Raw genomic sequence first — 17,130 nt, forward strand, 5'->3', positions numbered from 1 at the left:
AATGAACACTTGGCTTTTTTCATGTTCCTTAAGATAATCATTACAAAGGTGGCAAGTCATTGCACCTAATTAGTTATTATTCAAGAAATTAAGAGGAAGTCAAGCTCAACCTATCAATAATGCACCACTCTTTTCGACCCTAATCTAAACGTCCAATTATTTTTCCCAGTAATCTTTCTTTTTCTGGGAAAGTAAAGTATATTTCTTGCTGGTTCCTAGAGAATTGGTTGGTTCTCTTTGATGGGTTATCTTCTCTTTATTTTCCATTATCGGTCATCAACTCAAGGTAAGTAAAATAATAGCTCCCTATGTAGTTTTGTACAAGTTATGGAATGCTTGTATCTTTCTGAATCTTTGTTTTGGTCCCTCTCTCGCATGTGGAATCTTTGCTCCAGCTAGTGATGTTGTGAGTGCTGCAAGCCTACAGCCAGGCTTATTGTTTTCAAGTCCATTTCATGGTTATGGAGAAAACATCATATGATTTGTTAATTACCATAAATATTGTTCTTGTTACTGCACTTATGGCTTATGGATCTGAGGGGCTTAATGATGAGGGTCAATACCTTCTAGAAATAAAGAGTAGATTAGTTGACAGATTTGATCATCTTAGTAGTTGGAATTCCAATGATTTCACGCCTTGCGGATGGAGGGGAGTGAATTGCAGCAACGGATACAATCCGGTGGTTTTGTCTCTTAACTTGAGTTCAATGAATCTTTCTGGTTCTTTGTCTCCGAACATTGGTGGATTGGTTCACCTGAATCATCTTGACCTTTCTTTCAATGAATTGTCTCGGAATATACCTAAAGACATTGGAAACTGTTCAAGTTTGGAGGTTCTACTTTTAAACAACAATAAGTTTGAAGCTCAAATTCCCAAAGCATTTGGTAGACTTTCTTCTTTACAAGTATTGAATGTCTGTAATAATAGAATATCAGGGCCCTTCCCTGAAGAGATTGGAAATCTTTCTTCCATGTCCCAGCTGGTTGCATACACTAATAATATTAGCGGACCACTGCCGCGTTCTATTGGCAATCTCAAAAGCTTGAGGACTTTCCGGGCAGGGGAGAACTTGATATCAGGAAGCTTACCTACAGAGATAGGTAAATGTGAGGGCTTGGAGTATCTTGGTCTAGCTCAAAATCAGTTAAGCGGAGAAATACCTAAAGAGATTGGAATGCTTGAGAATTTGGGGGCTTTGGTTCTTTGGAATAATCAGCTTTCTGGGGTTATTCCAAAGGAGCTTGGCAACTGTACAAATTTGGGAACTCTGGCTCTGTATGAGAACAAACTTGTGGGAGAGATACCAAAGGAGCTTGGAAGCATTGTGTTTCTAGAGAAGTTATATCTTTACAGAAATATGTTGAATAGGACCATTCCAAGAGAGATTGGTAATCTCTCTCTAGCAAAAGAGATTGATTTTTCTGAGAACTTCTTGTCAGGAGACATACCATTTGAGCTCAGTAAGATAGCGGGGTTGCGGCTGCTTTATCTTTTTGAGAACCAACTCACAGGTGTTATTCCAGATGAGCTCACAACCTTGACAAACCTGACTAGGCTCGACCTCTCTATCAATTTTCTCACTGGTCCAATTCCTACTGGATTCCAATACATGACTGAATTGGTGATGCTACAATTGTTCCACAATTTGCTGAGTGGCATAATTCCTCAAGGACTTGGAGTGTATAGTCCACTCTGGGTGGTTGACTTATCCGAAAACCTCCTAACAGGAAGAATTCCTCGTCATCTCTGCAGAAATTCTATTATGATCCTGTTAAATTTGGGGTCTAACAGGCTCACTGGGAACATACCAACTGATATCACAGGCTGCAAGTCATTGGTACAGCTTCGTCTAGTTGGAAACAACCTTACAGGGACTTTTCCATCTGAAATGTGCAAACTGGCTAACCTTTCTACAGTTGAGTTGGGTCAGAACAAGTTCAGCGGTGTCATTCCTCCAGAAATTGGTAACTGCAGAACTTTGCAAAGGCTACACCTTTCAGGCAACTACTTTGCATTTGAGTTGCCAAGAGAGATTGGTAACCTCTCACAGTTGGTGACCTTCAATGTCTCATCAAATTTACTCTCTGGAAGGATACCACCTGAAATTTTCAATTGCAGAATGCTTCAGCGACTTGATCTTAGTAATAACAACTTTTCGGATGCCTTACCAAGTGAGATAGGAACGCTTTCTCAGTTGGAGCTTCTCAAGCTTTCTGAAAACAATCTTTCTGGGAATATACCAGGTGCGGTGGGAAACCTCTTGCGTTTGACAGAGCTGCAAATGGGTGGCAACTCATTTTCTGGCGGTATCCCAGCTGAGTTGGGTGCCCTTTCAAGCTTGCAGATTGCATTAAATCTCAGTTATAATAACCTTTCTGGGGAGATACCTCCTCAACTTGGAAACCTCATTTTACTGGAATTCCTTCTGCTTAATAACAACAATTTGACTGGTGATATTCCAGGTTCTTTTGAGAGTCTCAAAAGTCTACTCGGCTGCAACTTCTCATTCAATGGCTTGACGGGGCCAATTCCTCGTTTACCACTCTTTCAGAACATGCCTGCCAACAGCTTTTTTGGGAACAAAGGTCTTTGTGGTGGACCTCTAGGTGACTGCGGAACACCACCATCTTCACTCTCTTTTCCTCAAGATATGGTGAAGAAAAGTAGCCGCTTAGGTAAAATTATTGCTATTATTTCAGCAGCTATTGGTGGCGTTTCTCTCATCTTAATTGTAGTCCTTATATATGTCATGAGACGTCCCGTAGATGTTGCTTCTTTGCAAGAAAAACCATGCTCTTCTCCAGTTCTGGACACCTACTTTTCACCAAAGGTAGGGTTCACTTTCGAAGACTTGGTTATGGTGACTGAAAATTTTGACGAAAGCTTTGAAATTGGAAGAGGAGCTTGTGGAACTGTGTACAAAGCAGTCTTGCCAAGTGGTCATACAGTCGCTGTTAAGAAGGTAGTATCCAACAGGGAGGGGAACAATGTGGATAATAGTTTCCATGCTGAAATTCTTACTTTAGGAAAAATCAGGCATCGGAATATTGTAAAGCTGTATGGTTTCTGCTACCACCAGGATTCCAATCTTCTGCTCTATGAGTACATGGAAAGGGGCAGCTTAGGTGAATTGCTTCATGGAACATCTTGTAGTCTTGATTGGATAACCAGGTTCATGATTGCTCTCGGGGCTGCTCAGGGTCTCGCTTATTTGCATCATGATTGCAAACCTATGATCTTTCACCGTGACATAAAGTCCAATAACATTCTTCTTGATGATAAGTTTGAAGCTCATGTTGGAGATTTTGGCCTGGCAAAGGTGATTGACATGCCACAATCTAAGTCTATGTCTGCAGTTGCAGGTTCTTATGGATATATAGCCCCTGGTAATTAATTAAGCTATCTTTTGTTTTGCGCCCTTTTATTCAATAATGATTTTCATCAAATTTACCATCTGCATTGATTCACCAAGTTCTAAATGTTCTTAATTCCAGAGTATGCATACACTTTGAAAGTCACAGAAAAATGTGACATCTACAGCTATGGAGTGGTCCTTCTGGAGTTGCTGACTGGCAGAACACCTGTACAATCAATAGATCAAGGTGGTGACCTGGTAACATGGGTAAGAAATTATTTTCTGCACCATTCATTGTCGTCAGGAGTGTTCGATGCTCGATTAAATTTAGAAGATGAAGCCACTGTCTCTCACATGATCACTGTCTTGAAAATTGCTTTGCTGTGCACAAGTATGTCCCCCTCGGACCGCCCAACCATGAGAGAAGTTGTTTCCATGCTCATTGGCTCCAATGAGAGGGAAGCACACTTTGATAATGATACCAATTCCAGTGATATTGAATCTCATTTTGATTAATCAGGATTCCTCTTTAATTAGTTTGCCAATTATATATTTATATACATATTCATCCTTGTATTATTTAAACAAGTATATAATTAATAAACTCCCCTGTACATAGCGTGTGATTTTTCCTTTTTTATGTGGAAAGTAGTCAATGTGCTCTGCAAAGCATATCCACTTTTATTTTGATCGCATATATGCTGCTGCAATGTTCAATTAATAAAGAAACAGAACATGAATATACAAAGCAGGAGTTCGAGGAACTCAAGAGGAAGAAGAAGATAAACAGAATTAAAGGTCCTGGGGTCAATCTAGCTGTTATTATAGCCATTAAATAATAAAGGCAAATCACAATAGATGGCATCCAGAAAGGGGGGGTTATGGTAGCATCTGGTTTCCATGATGTAGGAGAGAACATCTCTGTTTGCGGTTTCCCACTCCAGGAATTGGGGTTCGCATTTAGGTCGTCGTATTCTCATGTTAAGTGACAACATTGTCCCAAGCACATAGATGGCCAGTGGTAACCCGACACAACTTTCAACCAGTTCCCTGCCCAGCTCCTCCTCGTACGTGTTTGCCTTGATGCTGGAACCTGCATTAATTAATTCATGTCAAATTTTAAGAAGAAAATCAGTAAGTTAGCTACAGAAACACAAAAGAAAAATTAGTTAGGTTAATACCTGGATTGTCTCCTTCAAATACCGTTTTTAGAAATAACTGCCAACCCTCTTCTTCAATTAAAAGCTTTGGCTCATGAATAAGAGCTTTTGGGTCTGCATGAGAAGCTACTTCTCGATTACGAGTTGTGAGCAATATTCTGCTGCCGCTGCTGCACCCCTTGACATTATTTCCACCAGGAGATGGAGATGGAGATGGAGATGGAAAGGCGTGACATAGATGATCCCAGTCCTCAGTGGACCAAATGTCATCAACAACTATCAAACACCTCTTCTCTTGCTGAATTTGATAAACCCTTCTGGCAAGCTCAGCATATGGCAGAGCTCTAATATTAGCAACCCTTTCCTCATCAGATGATCCATAGGTACTACTATAACTATTTCTTGTAGTTAGGTCAATCAAAATAGATTCCCAAACATCCCTTGGTTGGCAATTTTCAGAGACATAAGCCCACGCTAAGCAATCGAAACGCCGCCTAATTTGATCATGATTGTAAACTTTTCTGGCAAGAGTGGTCTTGCCAAGACCAGCCATGCCACAGATTGCCACAATTCTAGAGGGTGTTCTAGATGATCTAATTGTAGTAGCGGCTGGAGCAAGCTCTGCCACTAATGCCTTGATATCTTGTTCCAGCCCAACAGTGTCCTCCCAAAACCTATGGCAATAGCCCCACCTCGGGTCATTGAGTTCCTTTTCGTTCAAACCGCCATTGTAGCTTTGCCTAATATGCTCATGGCTGCTAAGGTGATCAGACAGCGGAGTTTGATCATGATGAGCATGGTTTGCTTCATCAATGACATTGGATGTCAAACAAGCATATCTTCTGAGCCTATTTACAAGGCCTTTGATCTTTGCCTTGCCTTTCATCTGTATCCGCCTAATTAATTCGGTTTGCATTATGTATATATTGATAGATTTAGGGTTAATTTGTCTGAAACAGAAACAATGTTTGTGTTATATAGAGGTGTGGGATCAGTACTCTCAATTACTTGGGCATCAAGTTTCCTATATTAGTAGTGAAGAATAAGGAGAACAACTATGTCGTGTTTAATCCATCTGGCTCCTTTAATTGTCCCGCCCGCATGTCCAAATCCAATAAGGATTTCGTCCAAAAAAAAGAATCCAATAAGGATTCCGATTATTTATAGTTTTTTTTGGATTCGTTGAGATTTTCTACCGTAATTTGATTGTGTGACTTTTTTACTAGCCGTTGCTTATTAATGAGTGGGTTTACAAGCTTTGGCGCCAGAATTTTTGTCAATTTACTATTTGCCCATCTTTTTATCTAAACTACCAAACTTTTTGACATAGAATTTTCTGGCTTTCCTTCTGAAAAAAGAAAAACAGAAAAACAGATTTTGTCTTTATGGCAAGCCCATGTATTGTAGATTAGCTAAAAGGGTAAATTCGCTAGGAAATAAGGTTCTGTAATTCAGTGAAAGCATAATGTTAAAAGGTAAATGCGATAAATCCAGGTGAAAGAAGGATTATAAATCCCGGTGAGTAATTCAAATTTGTCCTTGTGGGTTTGGGATGAAGCTTTTCCTTGATCAATAAGGGAAGGGTTGCGATTATAAATTAATTCTTTCCAAGTAGCATTGTTGTTCCAACTGCATCTCATCTCCATCTATGTTTCAGAAATTGAAGATGGCAATGATGATGAGATTGGAAGATCATTTGAGAAAGAAGAAGTTGGTTGACGAGTCCTTTAACCAAATTGTGGCAGTGGTTAAAGCACTGGCAAGAGACCCAGCAGACCCAGAAGAAGTATCCAAACAGCTGACAGAAAGAGTTGTGTTTGATCTCATTCATGAATTTCAAAGAAAATCCAAGGCAGCACAACAATCGAATGTTTCGATTTAGAACAAGAGAGAACGCATGGAAGCCCAAGTTGTGATCAAGAAGAGGAAGATGGTTAGCACAAAGACTAATTATAATTACATTGATGAAAAAGCTGCTGCTGCTAGAAATTACCTTGAGAAAATTAAGAAGCGAGGTTTCGAAAGCAAGAAAAGGAAACATGGGGATGATTATGATGATAAAGATGAAGGTAGCAAGTTGATGATGAAGAAGAAGAAGAAGCAGAATAAGGAGAAGGCCAAGAAAGCAGTGAGCAAGGTATCAGCTCTTCCATCAAAACCCTTTACACCGCCTCACGCGCCTCCTATAGAATTGAGGAACATGATTGAATCCATGCAGGGTCACCACTTACAATTTCTGACGTATAAGATACTTCATGATACTGATTTGAACCCACACCATGACCGTCTCTCGATGCCAAAGAATCAACTGTTTGACAAAAAGTTTCTAGGTAAAGAACTCAAGGAAAAAGTGAAAGGTGGTGGATTATTAGAAGTGAAAGTAATAGATCCGTGTTTAACAGCGTATGAATTAAGGATGAAGAGGTGGGTCTTTAAAACCAGCTATTCCTATGTGTTAAACAGTGGCTGGTCTAAGATTTTTACAGATAAGACTAATAACCTTAAGGCAAAGGATATGCTTGAGGTGTGGACGTTTCGAGTTTCCGATCCCAATCTTGTCGACCAAGAACGTATCTGCTTCGCGCTTGTTAAGCATAAAGATGTTAAATATCCCCAGGAAGATATTGGATCATCGTCGTCCATGAGCAAGAAAGAAGAGGGGAAAGAAGATGTTAATGGTGGTACTGACAGCATGGAAGGTGTTGGATCGTCGATGAGCAAGAAAGAAGATGTTAATGGTAGCACTGCCCACGATGAAGCTAATGAATCATCCATGACCGAGAAATTTGGAGCCAGAAAACATATCACAATCAAGTTTAGAAACATAACATTTGCAAAAAATTGAGGCTGCTGTTCATGTTGTATATAAGGCTTGTTAAATTTGAAGGAGGGAGTTTTCTGTGATTCATTGACAATGAAGGCAAAGTCATCTCTAACTAGTTAAGGTGCAATCTGTTAGATGAACTGAATTACACATTGTAAATGATGAGATAATCAATACAATTGAAACTGTCTCTCAAATATGATTGTGTATCATGAAAAATAATGATTCCTTAATCAGCATACTTCAAAATTTGGGGAAAATGAATTAGTTATTGTGTATCAGAAGAGTTATCTGTCTGGCATTATGCTTCATATATCTTCGCAGTATAGTATCTTAGAACTCCAATGCTTGTTTTTTTTGTTTTTTGTTTTTTTTGGTGAACTTGGGGGAAGACCCCAAGCAACAGAACTACAACAAATCAACACAAACAAGACGGGGACGAGACACCCCAATCAAGTCAAATGCTTGTGTTTTGATAGAGAGAAAGTCATCATATTTTTTCCCCCGAGCTATTTAAGATTAGACTTCTTTCAAGGTTTCTCTTTGGTAAGTATTAGATAAGCTTACACAAGTCACAATATATATATATATATTTTTTTGTTTCTAGAATTATATTGGTATGAAGGCTTGCCTAAACTGAAATGGAGATGAGGCCCGACTCCTTTTTTGTACTTGTTATGGTCTTTAAATTTTCTATTCAAATAATTTAAATTATCGTTTGTATTAAAAAAAAATAAACAAATAAAAAGATAAAAATAGAAAAAAGCTCTACAAAGTTATATACTAATACAAACTAAAAGAGCACGTGTGGGTGAACGCCTAAGTTAAAATTCTATTCCTTTTCGTAGATCAGATTAATTTAGATTATTATTTGTATAAAAAAATTAAAAGAAAAAATTACGTGTAATAGAGAAAAGAAAAAAGAAGAAAGGAGAACTACTATGGGCCTAGCCCAACTAGGTTGCTACTTCGCTTACGGTCGGCTTGCGTACGGCAGGTGGGCTCTGCTCCAGTTATTGGCCCAATGGGTACAGTTGGGATGTAAAGATTTTGTTGAGAAAATAATTAAATATACGCGCTTTTGTATAGATGACGCGTCCAAATAAGTCAAGTTCTTTTTACTTTTTAGGTGAAACTCCAAATAAATTAATCGAATCTCATACAATTACAACTCAACCCATACGACATCATTCTCGAATCTCAATCAGAGCTCCGCATCCCACGGCCCAGATCACTCCTCGCCCTCAACCCCACTTCTTCTCTCTGCTTTTATTTAAACCCCTCTTTCTGTCGCGTTGTCTCCTCTCGCACCAGGACGACACAGCAACACAAATCAAACCAAAACCCGTACAACGCACGCAAAACACCACAACCCAAGAACGAAAAAAAAAGGCACAAAGGCCAAGGGGCAGACCCAGACAGCTCGGGAAAGAGTGGGCCGTCCGATCGCAGTTGGATGGTAGTGATCGGGGGTGAGAAGGAGGTATCACGATGATCACGGTGCAGGGCGAGGCTCGCCAGCCCCAGGTGGTGGTTGGGGCGTCTAGGGCTCACTTTGGTGTCTCTCGCGATGACTCTTATGCGCCAAAGCCTGAGCCCTCGCCGCTCAGCTTGGTCCCCTTCAAGTCTCATCACGATGCTCATGAAGGTTCCTGTTGTTGATCCCTTTCTTTTTTTGCTTGGAATATGAACCGTTGATTTTTCTTAATCAAACTTTCAAACTTCAATTGCCGTCTTTTTTGGGTGTTGCAATGAATGATGATTCTAGCGGTTGTAAATTTTTAGCTATGGATTTTTAGCGAAAAGCTAAATATCCAGATTTTAGGGTTAGGGTTTTCACATATTTTTCCCCATCTGGTTTGTTTTGGTTTTATGCCATCAGAGGCCAAACGCTGTGGTCTTTATGGTTTCGTGTTTGTTATACTTATACGTGAACGAAACTTATGGATGAAGGGATTTTCTGAAGCCATATGACTTGTTTTGTAGAATTATTTGAATTTCTTATGTTTGAGGCTAAATGATGATATTTTTTATTATATAGTTGATGAAGACGCACATTTGTCTCTGGCCCATCAAATGTACAAGGCTGGCAACTATAAAGAGGCACTAGAGCATAGCAAAATTGTATATGAGAGAAACCCGATCCGCACTGATAATCTCCTTCTATTGGGTGCAATTTATTATCAGGTTGAATTTTAATTCATTAAGTGTTAATTTTTTTAGTCCACTAGTTGGTTGCCGTTCAATTGTTGTTGGGACCCTAAAATCAATTAATATATTGTTTCTGCTCCATTCCATTTCAGTTGCATGAATTTGATTTGTGTATTGCCAAAAATGAAGAAGCCCTTCGAATTGAGCCACACTTTGCTGAGTGTTATGGTAACATGGCTAATGCTTGGAAGGTAAGGTCATGAACACACAATTGCCTACTTTGACTCCTTCTATCTTTGTGGTTGAATAACTTTCCAGAATTTTTGAGTTGGTTTGGTCTTAATACAGGAAAAAGGCAACAATGACCTTGCAATTCAGTACTATTTGGTTGCCATTGAGGTTCGTATATGCTTGTATACCTGTTTTCTGATAAGTTATTCATGCTTTCCCTCAATTATTAGAAAGGGATTAAATTGGATGCCAAATTTTCTTTTAATTTATAATTTTTAGAGTTCAAGTTATTCTGTTTGGTTCTTGAATGCTTTCTATCTAGATGCCTTTTGTTTTTAAGTTCAAATATTTCTGGTTCAGTTATTGAACAGTTTAGATGTCCTTGTTTTCACATACTCTTCTGTAGTTTCTTGATCTCTGTTCTACTTGGCTGCAGCTTCGACCAAATTTCTGTGATGCTTGGTCAAACTTAGCTAGTGCATACATGCGGAAAGGAAGGCTTGACGAGGCAGCACAGTGCTGTCGTCAGGCACTTGCTTTGAATCCCCGTTTGGTAGGCTTTTATGTGGTTTGGCTTGACTATCTAAATGATGTTCTTGCTGTTCTTTCCTCTTATCCAAGGTTCCATGCTATTCTGCATTCAATGATATCTGCAATCTGACTTGAATTGTAAATTGGCATACAGGTGGATGCCCATAGTAATCTTGGGAATCTAATGAAGGCAAGAGGTTTGGTGCAAGAAGTAAGTCTTAGAAACAAATGCTTTTATTTTTTGGATTAAGTTTTAGTCTCTTTATGCTCAATAGAAGCTAAGATCTAGATTATGATTTATAGGATATATGTACCCTGTTGTGCTAGCACTGTGCATTCTTTCCTTAGCTGCCATGCTGATTGGCTAGAACTGTGATAGTAGTGTCATTTTCTGTTATGATGACAGTGGGAATGATTCATTACAGACTTTTTAAATTCACCAGGCCCAAACTCTTCCCCTGCCCAGCCTGTGTGGGCTTAATAATATTGGTTTCCTCAACAGTCTACTGGAAGGACTAATTCCATTCCACATTTAAATTTTAGTAATGTTTCTCCAGTAAAGTTACTGATGGAAATAATTCATGTGTGGAACTGTGTGTGAATTCACAGTTCAAACAGATATCAAGTTGTTATCCTCAAGCCAGGGCCCAGGGCTCAGATGATGGTCTTGTTGTAACTACCATCTCCAAGACTGCAAATAGTCAGAATCTAACCTTTTGTGCAGGCATACAGTTGCTACCTTGAGGCTTTACGTTTACAACCAAACTTTGCTATTGCATGGTCAAATCTCGCTGGTCTTTTCATGGAGTCTGGTGATCTTAATAGAGCCCTTCAGTACTATAAGGTATCATCATCTTGTGTTCACTCACTATTTCGTTTTTCATACTGTTCGGATGCTGTTTTTGTTTTTAATCTTGTTTATATACATGCTATATTATACCTGCTTTGTTTCTGTTGCCTTATAAGTCCATAGCTTATTGATGTTTTTCCGTCATCATACTGGAGTTATATGGAATTTGGGTGTTAATGGGATGTGACTTATTTATGCTATTATGCTATTTACCCAGAAAGGTTCTTAAATTGTATTTTTTTTCCTTGGATAATTTCCAATCTCAGGAGGCTGTGAAACTCAAACCTGCTTTTCCGGATGCGTATCTCAACCTGGGTAATGTTTATAAGGTAAGCTGTCATGCGTAATGCCAGTAAGGTTGGATAGGTGCAAGTGGCTGGACTTGTATTGGAGAAAAACAAGAAATTTCTTTTGCCTTTTCCAGGCTTTGGGAATGCCTCAGGAGGCTATCGTATGTTATCAGCGTGCTCTCCAGACAAGACCTAACTATGCAATGGCTTTTGGTGAGTAATATCTTGTCATATCCTAGCCTTTTCATTTATTTATTATTCTTGACTTATCAGACTACTTTGTTATTGGCCCTTTTGTCATGTCTCAACTGGCTACTTTAATACCTTACCTGAGTCAACTTCCTTATCAAAAGAAATAAGTTGAATTTTCTTTGACTGCAAATGGCACAGGTAATTTGGCTAGTACGTATTATGAGCAAGGTCAACTGGAGTTGGCAATCCTACATTATAAGCAAGCCATTTCTTGTGATACAAGATTTTTGGAGGCTTACAATAATTTGGTCAGTTATCATATCCAGAATGTTGTGTTTTTTGGATTTGCAACTGCAACTTCCACTGACTTTGAATAGTTTTTTCCTTTTCCCATCATTTGAAGGGCAATGCTCTGAAAGACATTGGCAGAGTGGATGAAGCAATTCAATGCTACAATGTAGGTTAACCTTGCTGTGTTAGGTTTTGTTTGAATTGCTTGCATATAATCTTCTATTTTACTTTAACATTTTATGTGCCTGCATGCAGCAATGCCTTACTTTACAACCTAACCATCCACAAGCACTTACGAACCTGGGGAATATTTATATGGAGTGGTATGTGAACTTGAAGTACTTAAGAATCTTTATTTATGTTTAGACAATTAGTTTTGGATGATGATGGTTTTTTATATGCAGGAACATGGTGGCAGCCGCTGCTTCATATTATAAGGCCACATTGACTGTAACAACTGGATTGTCTGCTCCTTTTAATAATCTTGCCATCATCTATAAACAACAGGTATTGGTTGCTTAATTATAGTTTTCCACTTTTATATGGATGCAAGAAGTGACCCACCCAATTGAGTGCGTGAGTTGTAACTCCAGAACAAAAGGCCCGATTTCTAGGATTAAGATAGAAATAAAATCCAAAAAGAGAAGAATAAGAATTGTATGAGTACAGTAGTCCAGTTTTTCCTAGTTGAATTGCTAAGTTGTTTCTTTATCAACTTCTTCCAGTTCTAATCTGTATTATGTATGCTTCCATCGCAGGGGAATTATGCAGATGCAATATCTTGCTACAATGAGGTTCTTCGCATTGATCCATTGGCAGCTGACGGGCTTGTCAATAGGGGGAACACATACAAAGAGATCGGTAGAGTCAGTGAAGCTATTCAGGACTACATACATGCTATATCTATCCGGCCAACTATGGCTGAAGCTCATGCAAACTTGGCTTCAGCTTACAAGGATAGGTATGGCTACTCCAGTTTTTACTGTCAGTAATCTTATTTGTTTATACTGTTTAGTATCCCATATGAAGAATAAATCCTGTACTGAAGCTCTTTAGGATTTCGATGATCTTGGGCGGACGGAAAGAATAGGATCTTCCAGGTTTCTGGGGACAGCCAGTTGAGCCCAACACAAAGTAGAATTTCCTTGGGGATTCTCTTTCTTATTTTGACCCTCTTAATTCAATTCCTTTTATTCTGTTATGGATGGTATTGAAAATATGCAATCCATAGTAAGCATTGCCCTTTGGGAAGAAACATTTACTTTCATTCTAGATGAAGGGCATTTCATCTTTGCAGACCTAACAAACTGCAACTCGGTAAATTTTAGTTCAGTAGAGAAAGCTAGATGCCTTTGATGAATGTGGAAAACCATCACAGCCATATGTGTGGAACTAAAATTTCGTGTGAACTTGTATATCTTGCAGTGGACATGTGGATGCTGCTATTAAGAGCTATAAACAGGCATTGCTCCTTCGACCCGACTTTCCAGAGGCAACTTGTAATCTTTTACATACATTACAGGTACTATCTGAACTCAATATCAGTGGTGAAGAGATTTGACAAAAGTTCTTAGTGTTTTTAGTTTGGACGTAAAATTTGAATGAATATAAATTGTACTTGTTAAAATATGTATTTGGTGCATTAACAGCTCTGTCCATGTTCATATGTGTTCAAAACTCAACAGAAATGTGCACAGATAAACATGCCTATACTGTTTGAAATTCTTGGTGTTACGTATCCACGATTATTGAGTTGCCCTTATGTTGTTTGATTTAGACTACATAGGCGTGCTCATTTACTTGTGAATACTGCATGCATGGATCATATGGACTACATAAATGTCTTGTGTTGGTTGCAATGCCGTTGAAGTCTTTTTTCTTTACATATAAACTAATTGAATATGAATGTATATTCCAGTGTGTATGCAGTTGGGAGGACCGTGACAAAATGTTTTCTGAAGTTGAAGGCATTATCAGGAGGCAGATTAATGTTAGTTTTCATTTGTCATAAGTATAGTCTTATTTCTATTCAAAAAAATCAGTATAGTCTTATTTCAATCTGTCTCATTATCACTTATACACTTGAATGATACTTTCTTCTCATTTCAGATGTCTCTTCTGCCTAGCGTGCAACCTTTCCACGCAATAGCATATCCTATTGATCCAATTTTGGCACTTGAAATCAGGTATAGTTCGTATGGTCAGTATTTTTGAAACAGTAGGTAACCAGCAGGACTGATTTATTAAATCTCACTCACCATTTTGTCTTCTATATTGCAGCCGTAAATATGCTGCACACTGCTCCATAATTGCATCCCGATTTGGACTTTCTTCCTTCAACCATCCTGCTCTGATTTCCATAAAGCGCAATGGTGGACCTGAGAGACTAAGGGTTGGGTATGTTTTGACTGGATGTGCTTGAGGTTAATCTGTTTATTTGTTGTGTCTCTACTTTTGGTTAACTGTATGAGCATCTTTTTTTATTTGCAGATATGTAAGTAGTGACTTTGGTAATCACCCTTTGTCACATCTTATGGGATCTATTTTTGGCATGCACAATAAGGACAATGTTGAGGTTTGTAATTTTGTACTCTTTTGTTTAGGTTCCATCTGTGTCATTACTACCTGTTTGATTTTTTTTTTTTGGGTCAAATACTACCTGTTTGAACTAAGCGTACTCTTATATAGGTTTTCTGTTATGCCTTGAGTGCAAATGATGGAACGGAATGGAGACAACGTATCCAGTCTGAAGCGGAGCACTTTGTGGATGTGTCATCTTTGTCATCAGATATGATTGCCAAAATGATTAATGAAGATAAGATACAGATCTTAATTAACCTTAATGGTTATACAAAGGTAAACCTCATCGGTTGATATTTTATTTCTCAACCTTAAATCTTTGGGGAGGCGTATTGTAAGCATTACGTGGACCTAGAAAATTTGCATATTCATTTTTTGAGTTATTTGGTTATAATTATTGTTGGGGAGTTAATACTACTTCAATTAGTTTTTTCTTTTTCTTTTTCTATTTCAATCGGTTTCTAATGATCTACTTTGTTACCTATGTTTTTTGTTACTTGTTGGAATGACTTGATGGTACTTTAATCATGCAGGGGGCAAGAAATGAAATATTTGCTATGCAGCCAGCACCTATTCAGGTTTCATATATGGGGTTCCCTGGTACAACGGGGGCAAATTACATCGATTACTTGGTCACTGATGAGGTTTGAATTGGGCCACCTTATGTCTTGAATGGCTTAATGTTGTTGTCCGTACTTGTCTGACGTGCTGTTTCTTTGCTTTCAGTTTGTTTCACCTTTACGCTTCTCGCATATTTATTCTGAGAAGCTTGTTCATCTCCCGCATTGCTACTTTGTGAATGATTATAAACAGGTCAGTATTCTTTTAAATAAGCATATTATAGAAAACCTCTCTAGTGTTTTGTTATTATATTTAATTTGAGGGAAGGTACATGACACCTGAATGACCTTTTAATGTTGTGTTCAGAAAAATCAAGATGTATTGGATCCAAGCTGTGGGCACAAGCGATCAGATTATGGTCTGCCCGAAGACAAATTTATATTTGCATGCTTCAATCAGTTGTACAAAATGGATCCTGAAATCTTTAATACTTGGTAATATCAAGATGTTCCTCCCTTCATATCCATAGGTGCAATTCCTAAAGAAAGAATTCTACGAGTGCACATTGTACCTAATTTGGCACCTCACAAGTTTTTTTGTGTTCTAGGTGCAACATTCTTAAACGTGTGCCCAACAGTGCACTCTGGCTCCTCAGATTCCCGGCTGCAGGCGAAATGAGACTTCGTGCATGTAGGTGGAATGGTTTACTAATTGATAATGAATTGATCCCATTCCTTTAAACCTCTACTAGTTTATAATGACATTTTACCTTTCAGTCTGAAGTAAAAACCATTATTTTTATTTGTGATATTTGTTTACTTATTGGACTTTGTTCAGATGCTGTTGCTCAAGGGGTGCAGGCAGACCAAATCATCTTCACAGATGTTGCCATGAAAGGCGAACATATCAGGCGCAGTGCATTAGCAGATTTATTCCTTGACACGTAATCTTCTTTTTACCTTGATTCATTTAAAATCTTAAGGCTCTCTTTTATTCTTTCTATGCAATAACCTAACAATTTTCGATTTTGGGATTTTTTGTTATAGGCCTTTGTGCAATGCACATACAACAGGCACGGATATTCTATGGGCAGGTTTGCCCATGGTGACCCTTCCCCTTGAAAAGATGGCAACCAGGGTTGCTGGGTCACTTTGTCTCGCCACTGGACTGGGAGAGGAGATGATTGTCAGCAAGTAATTGCTCTGCCCTTGTAACTTTCTGAAATGCTTATTTCTGCAGGCTTTGTTTTTATGTCTTCATCAGACGCTTCTTTCTTCAATATAATGGTGCATGAGTTTGTAACAATTTTATTTTCATGTTTTGACTTCCTATAGTATGAAAGAGTATGAAGAGAAGGCAGTATCTCTGGCATTGAATCCCCCGAAGCTCCATGCTCTTGCCAACAAGCTCAAGGCAGCCCGGCTGACTTGTCCTCTGTTTGACACAGCACGCTGGGTGAGTAGTTTATATTGTACCTTCAAAATTGTTTGTATCTTCAAACTGTTGTGTCGTATGCCTTCCTAAATGGAAAAGAAAAGAGCAGCTTAGTAATCTTTTGTAACAACACTTGTTGCAGGTGAGGAATCTGGAAAGGGCTTATTTCAAAATGTGGAATCTGCATTGCTCAGGCCAGAAGCCCCAGCATTTCAAAGTCGCTGAGAATGATTTAGAGTTCCCCTATGATAGATAGAAGGGAGAAATTAGACGGGATTGTAGATAATTTAGGAGAGAAACAAGATAGGGAAGTTACTTCTATGGATTAGGAAATTCATAATTATCCAGATGATGATCCTTGACGTGTTTCTAGTTGATGGAGATTTGCTTGACGAAGCATTATTCTCTCTCTCTGTGCCCCCCCTTCTTTAAGTTACCCTCCTTGTATCATCCCCCACATAATCATGTGATTTGTACTCCAGTTAAATAATGGAGATAATGGTCATTTGTGCAGATTATCCGCTGGGGTCTTGATCCGTTCATTGTGGTCTTTGTGCCTTGCGTTTGCTAATAGAGATAAGGCTTCAGCTGTGTACGTTATGCTTGTGTGTTGATTGTATCTTTGACATCGACTGTTGTATCATTAATGGTGTACGGTATTGGTCCCATCTGCTTTTAC

General features: G+C 38.6%; 2 protein-coding genes across 2 annotated transcripts; both read left to right on the forward strand.

Annotated features, from left to right (window-relative positions):
• LOC18775269 (probable leucine-rich repeat receptor-like protein kinase At5g63930) lies at positions 1-3,996 on the forward strand. Its single transcript, XM_020565025.1, has 3 exons — positions 1-286; positions 396-3,387; positions 3,496-3,996. The coding sequence occupies exons 2-3, from the start codon at positions 456-458 to the stop codon at positions 3,870-3,872; spliced, it is 3,309 nt and encodes a 1,102-aa protein (XP_020420614.1). The 5' UTR covers positions 1-286; positions 396-455; the 3' UTR covers positions 3,873-3,996.
• Positions 8,629-17,119, forward strand: LOC18774721 (probable UDP-N-acetylglucosamine--peptide N-acetylglucosaminyltransferase SEC). Its single transcript, XM_007208313.2, has 28 exons — positions 8,629-8,988; positions 9,382-9,527; positions 9,644-9,742; positions 9,840-9,890; positions 10,159-10,275; positions 10,408-10,464; positions 10,978-11,097; positions 11,370-11,432; positions 11,528-11,606; positions 11,784-11,893; positions 11,989-12,042; positions 12,132-12,199; positions 12,281-12,383; positions 12,635-12,837; positions 13,302-13,398; positions 13,795-13,866; positions 13,986-14,062; positions 14,157-14,273; positions 14,367-14,451; positions 14,565-14,732; positions 14,990-15,100; positions 15,183-15,269; positions 15,384-15,511; positions 15,625-15,707; positions 15,855-15,960; positions 16,064-16,210; positions 16,352-16,472; positions 16,594-17,119. Exons 1-28 carry the CDS (start codon positions 8,832-8,834, stop codon positions 16,705-16,707), a joined length of 2,940 nt encoding a protein of 979 aa, XP_007208375.1. The 5' UTR covers positions 8,629-8,831; the 3' UTR covers positions 16,708-17,119.

Source organism: Prunus persica, chromosome G6 (assembly GCF_000346465.2).
Source record: "Prunus persica cultivar Lovell chromosome G6, Prunus_persica_NCBIv2, whole genome shotgun sequence".
Taxonomy (NCBI): Eukaryota; Viridiplantae; Streptophyta; class Magnoliopsida; order Rosales; family Rosaceae; genus Prunus; species Prunus persica.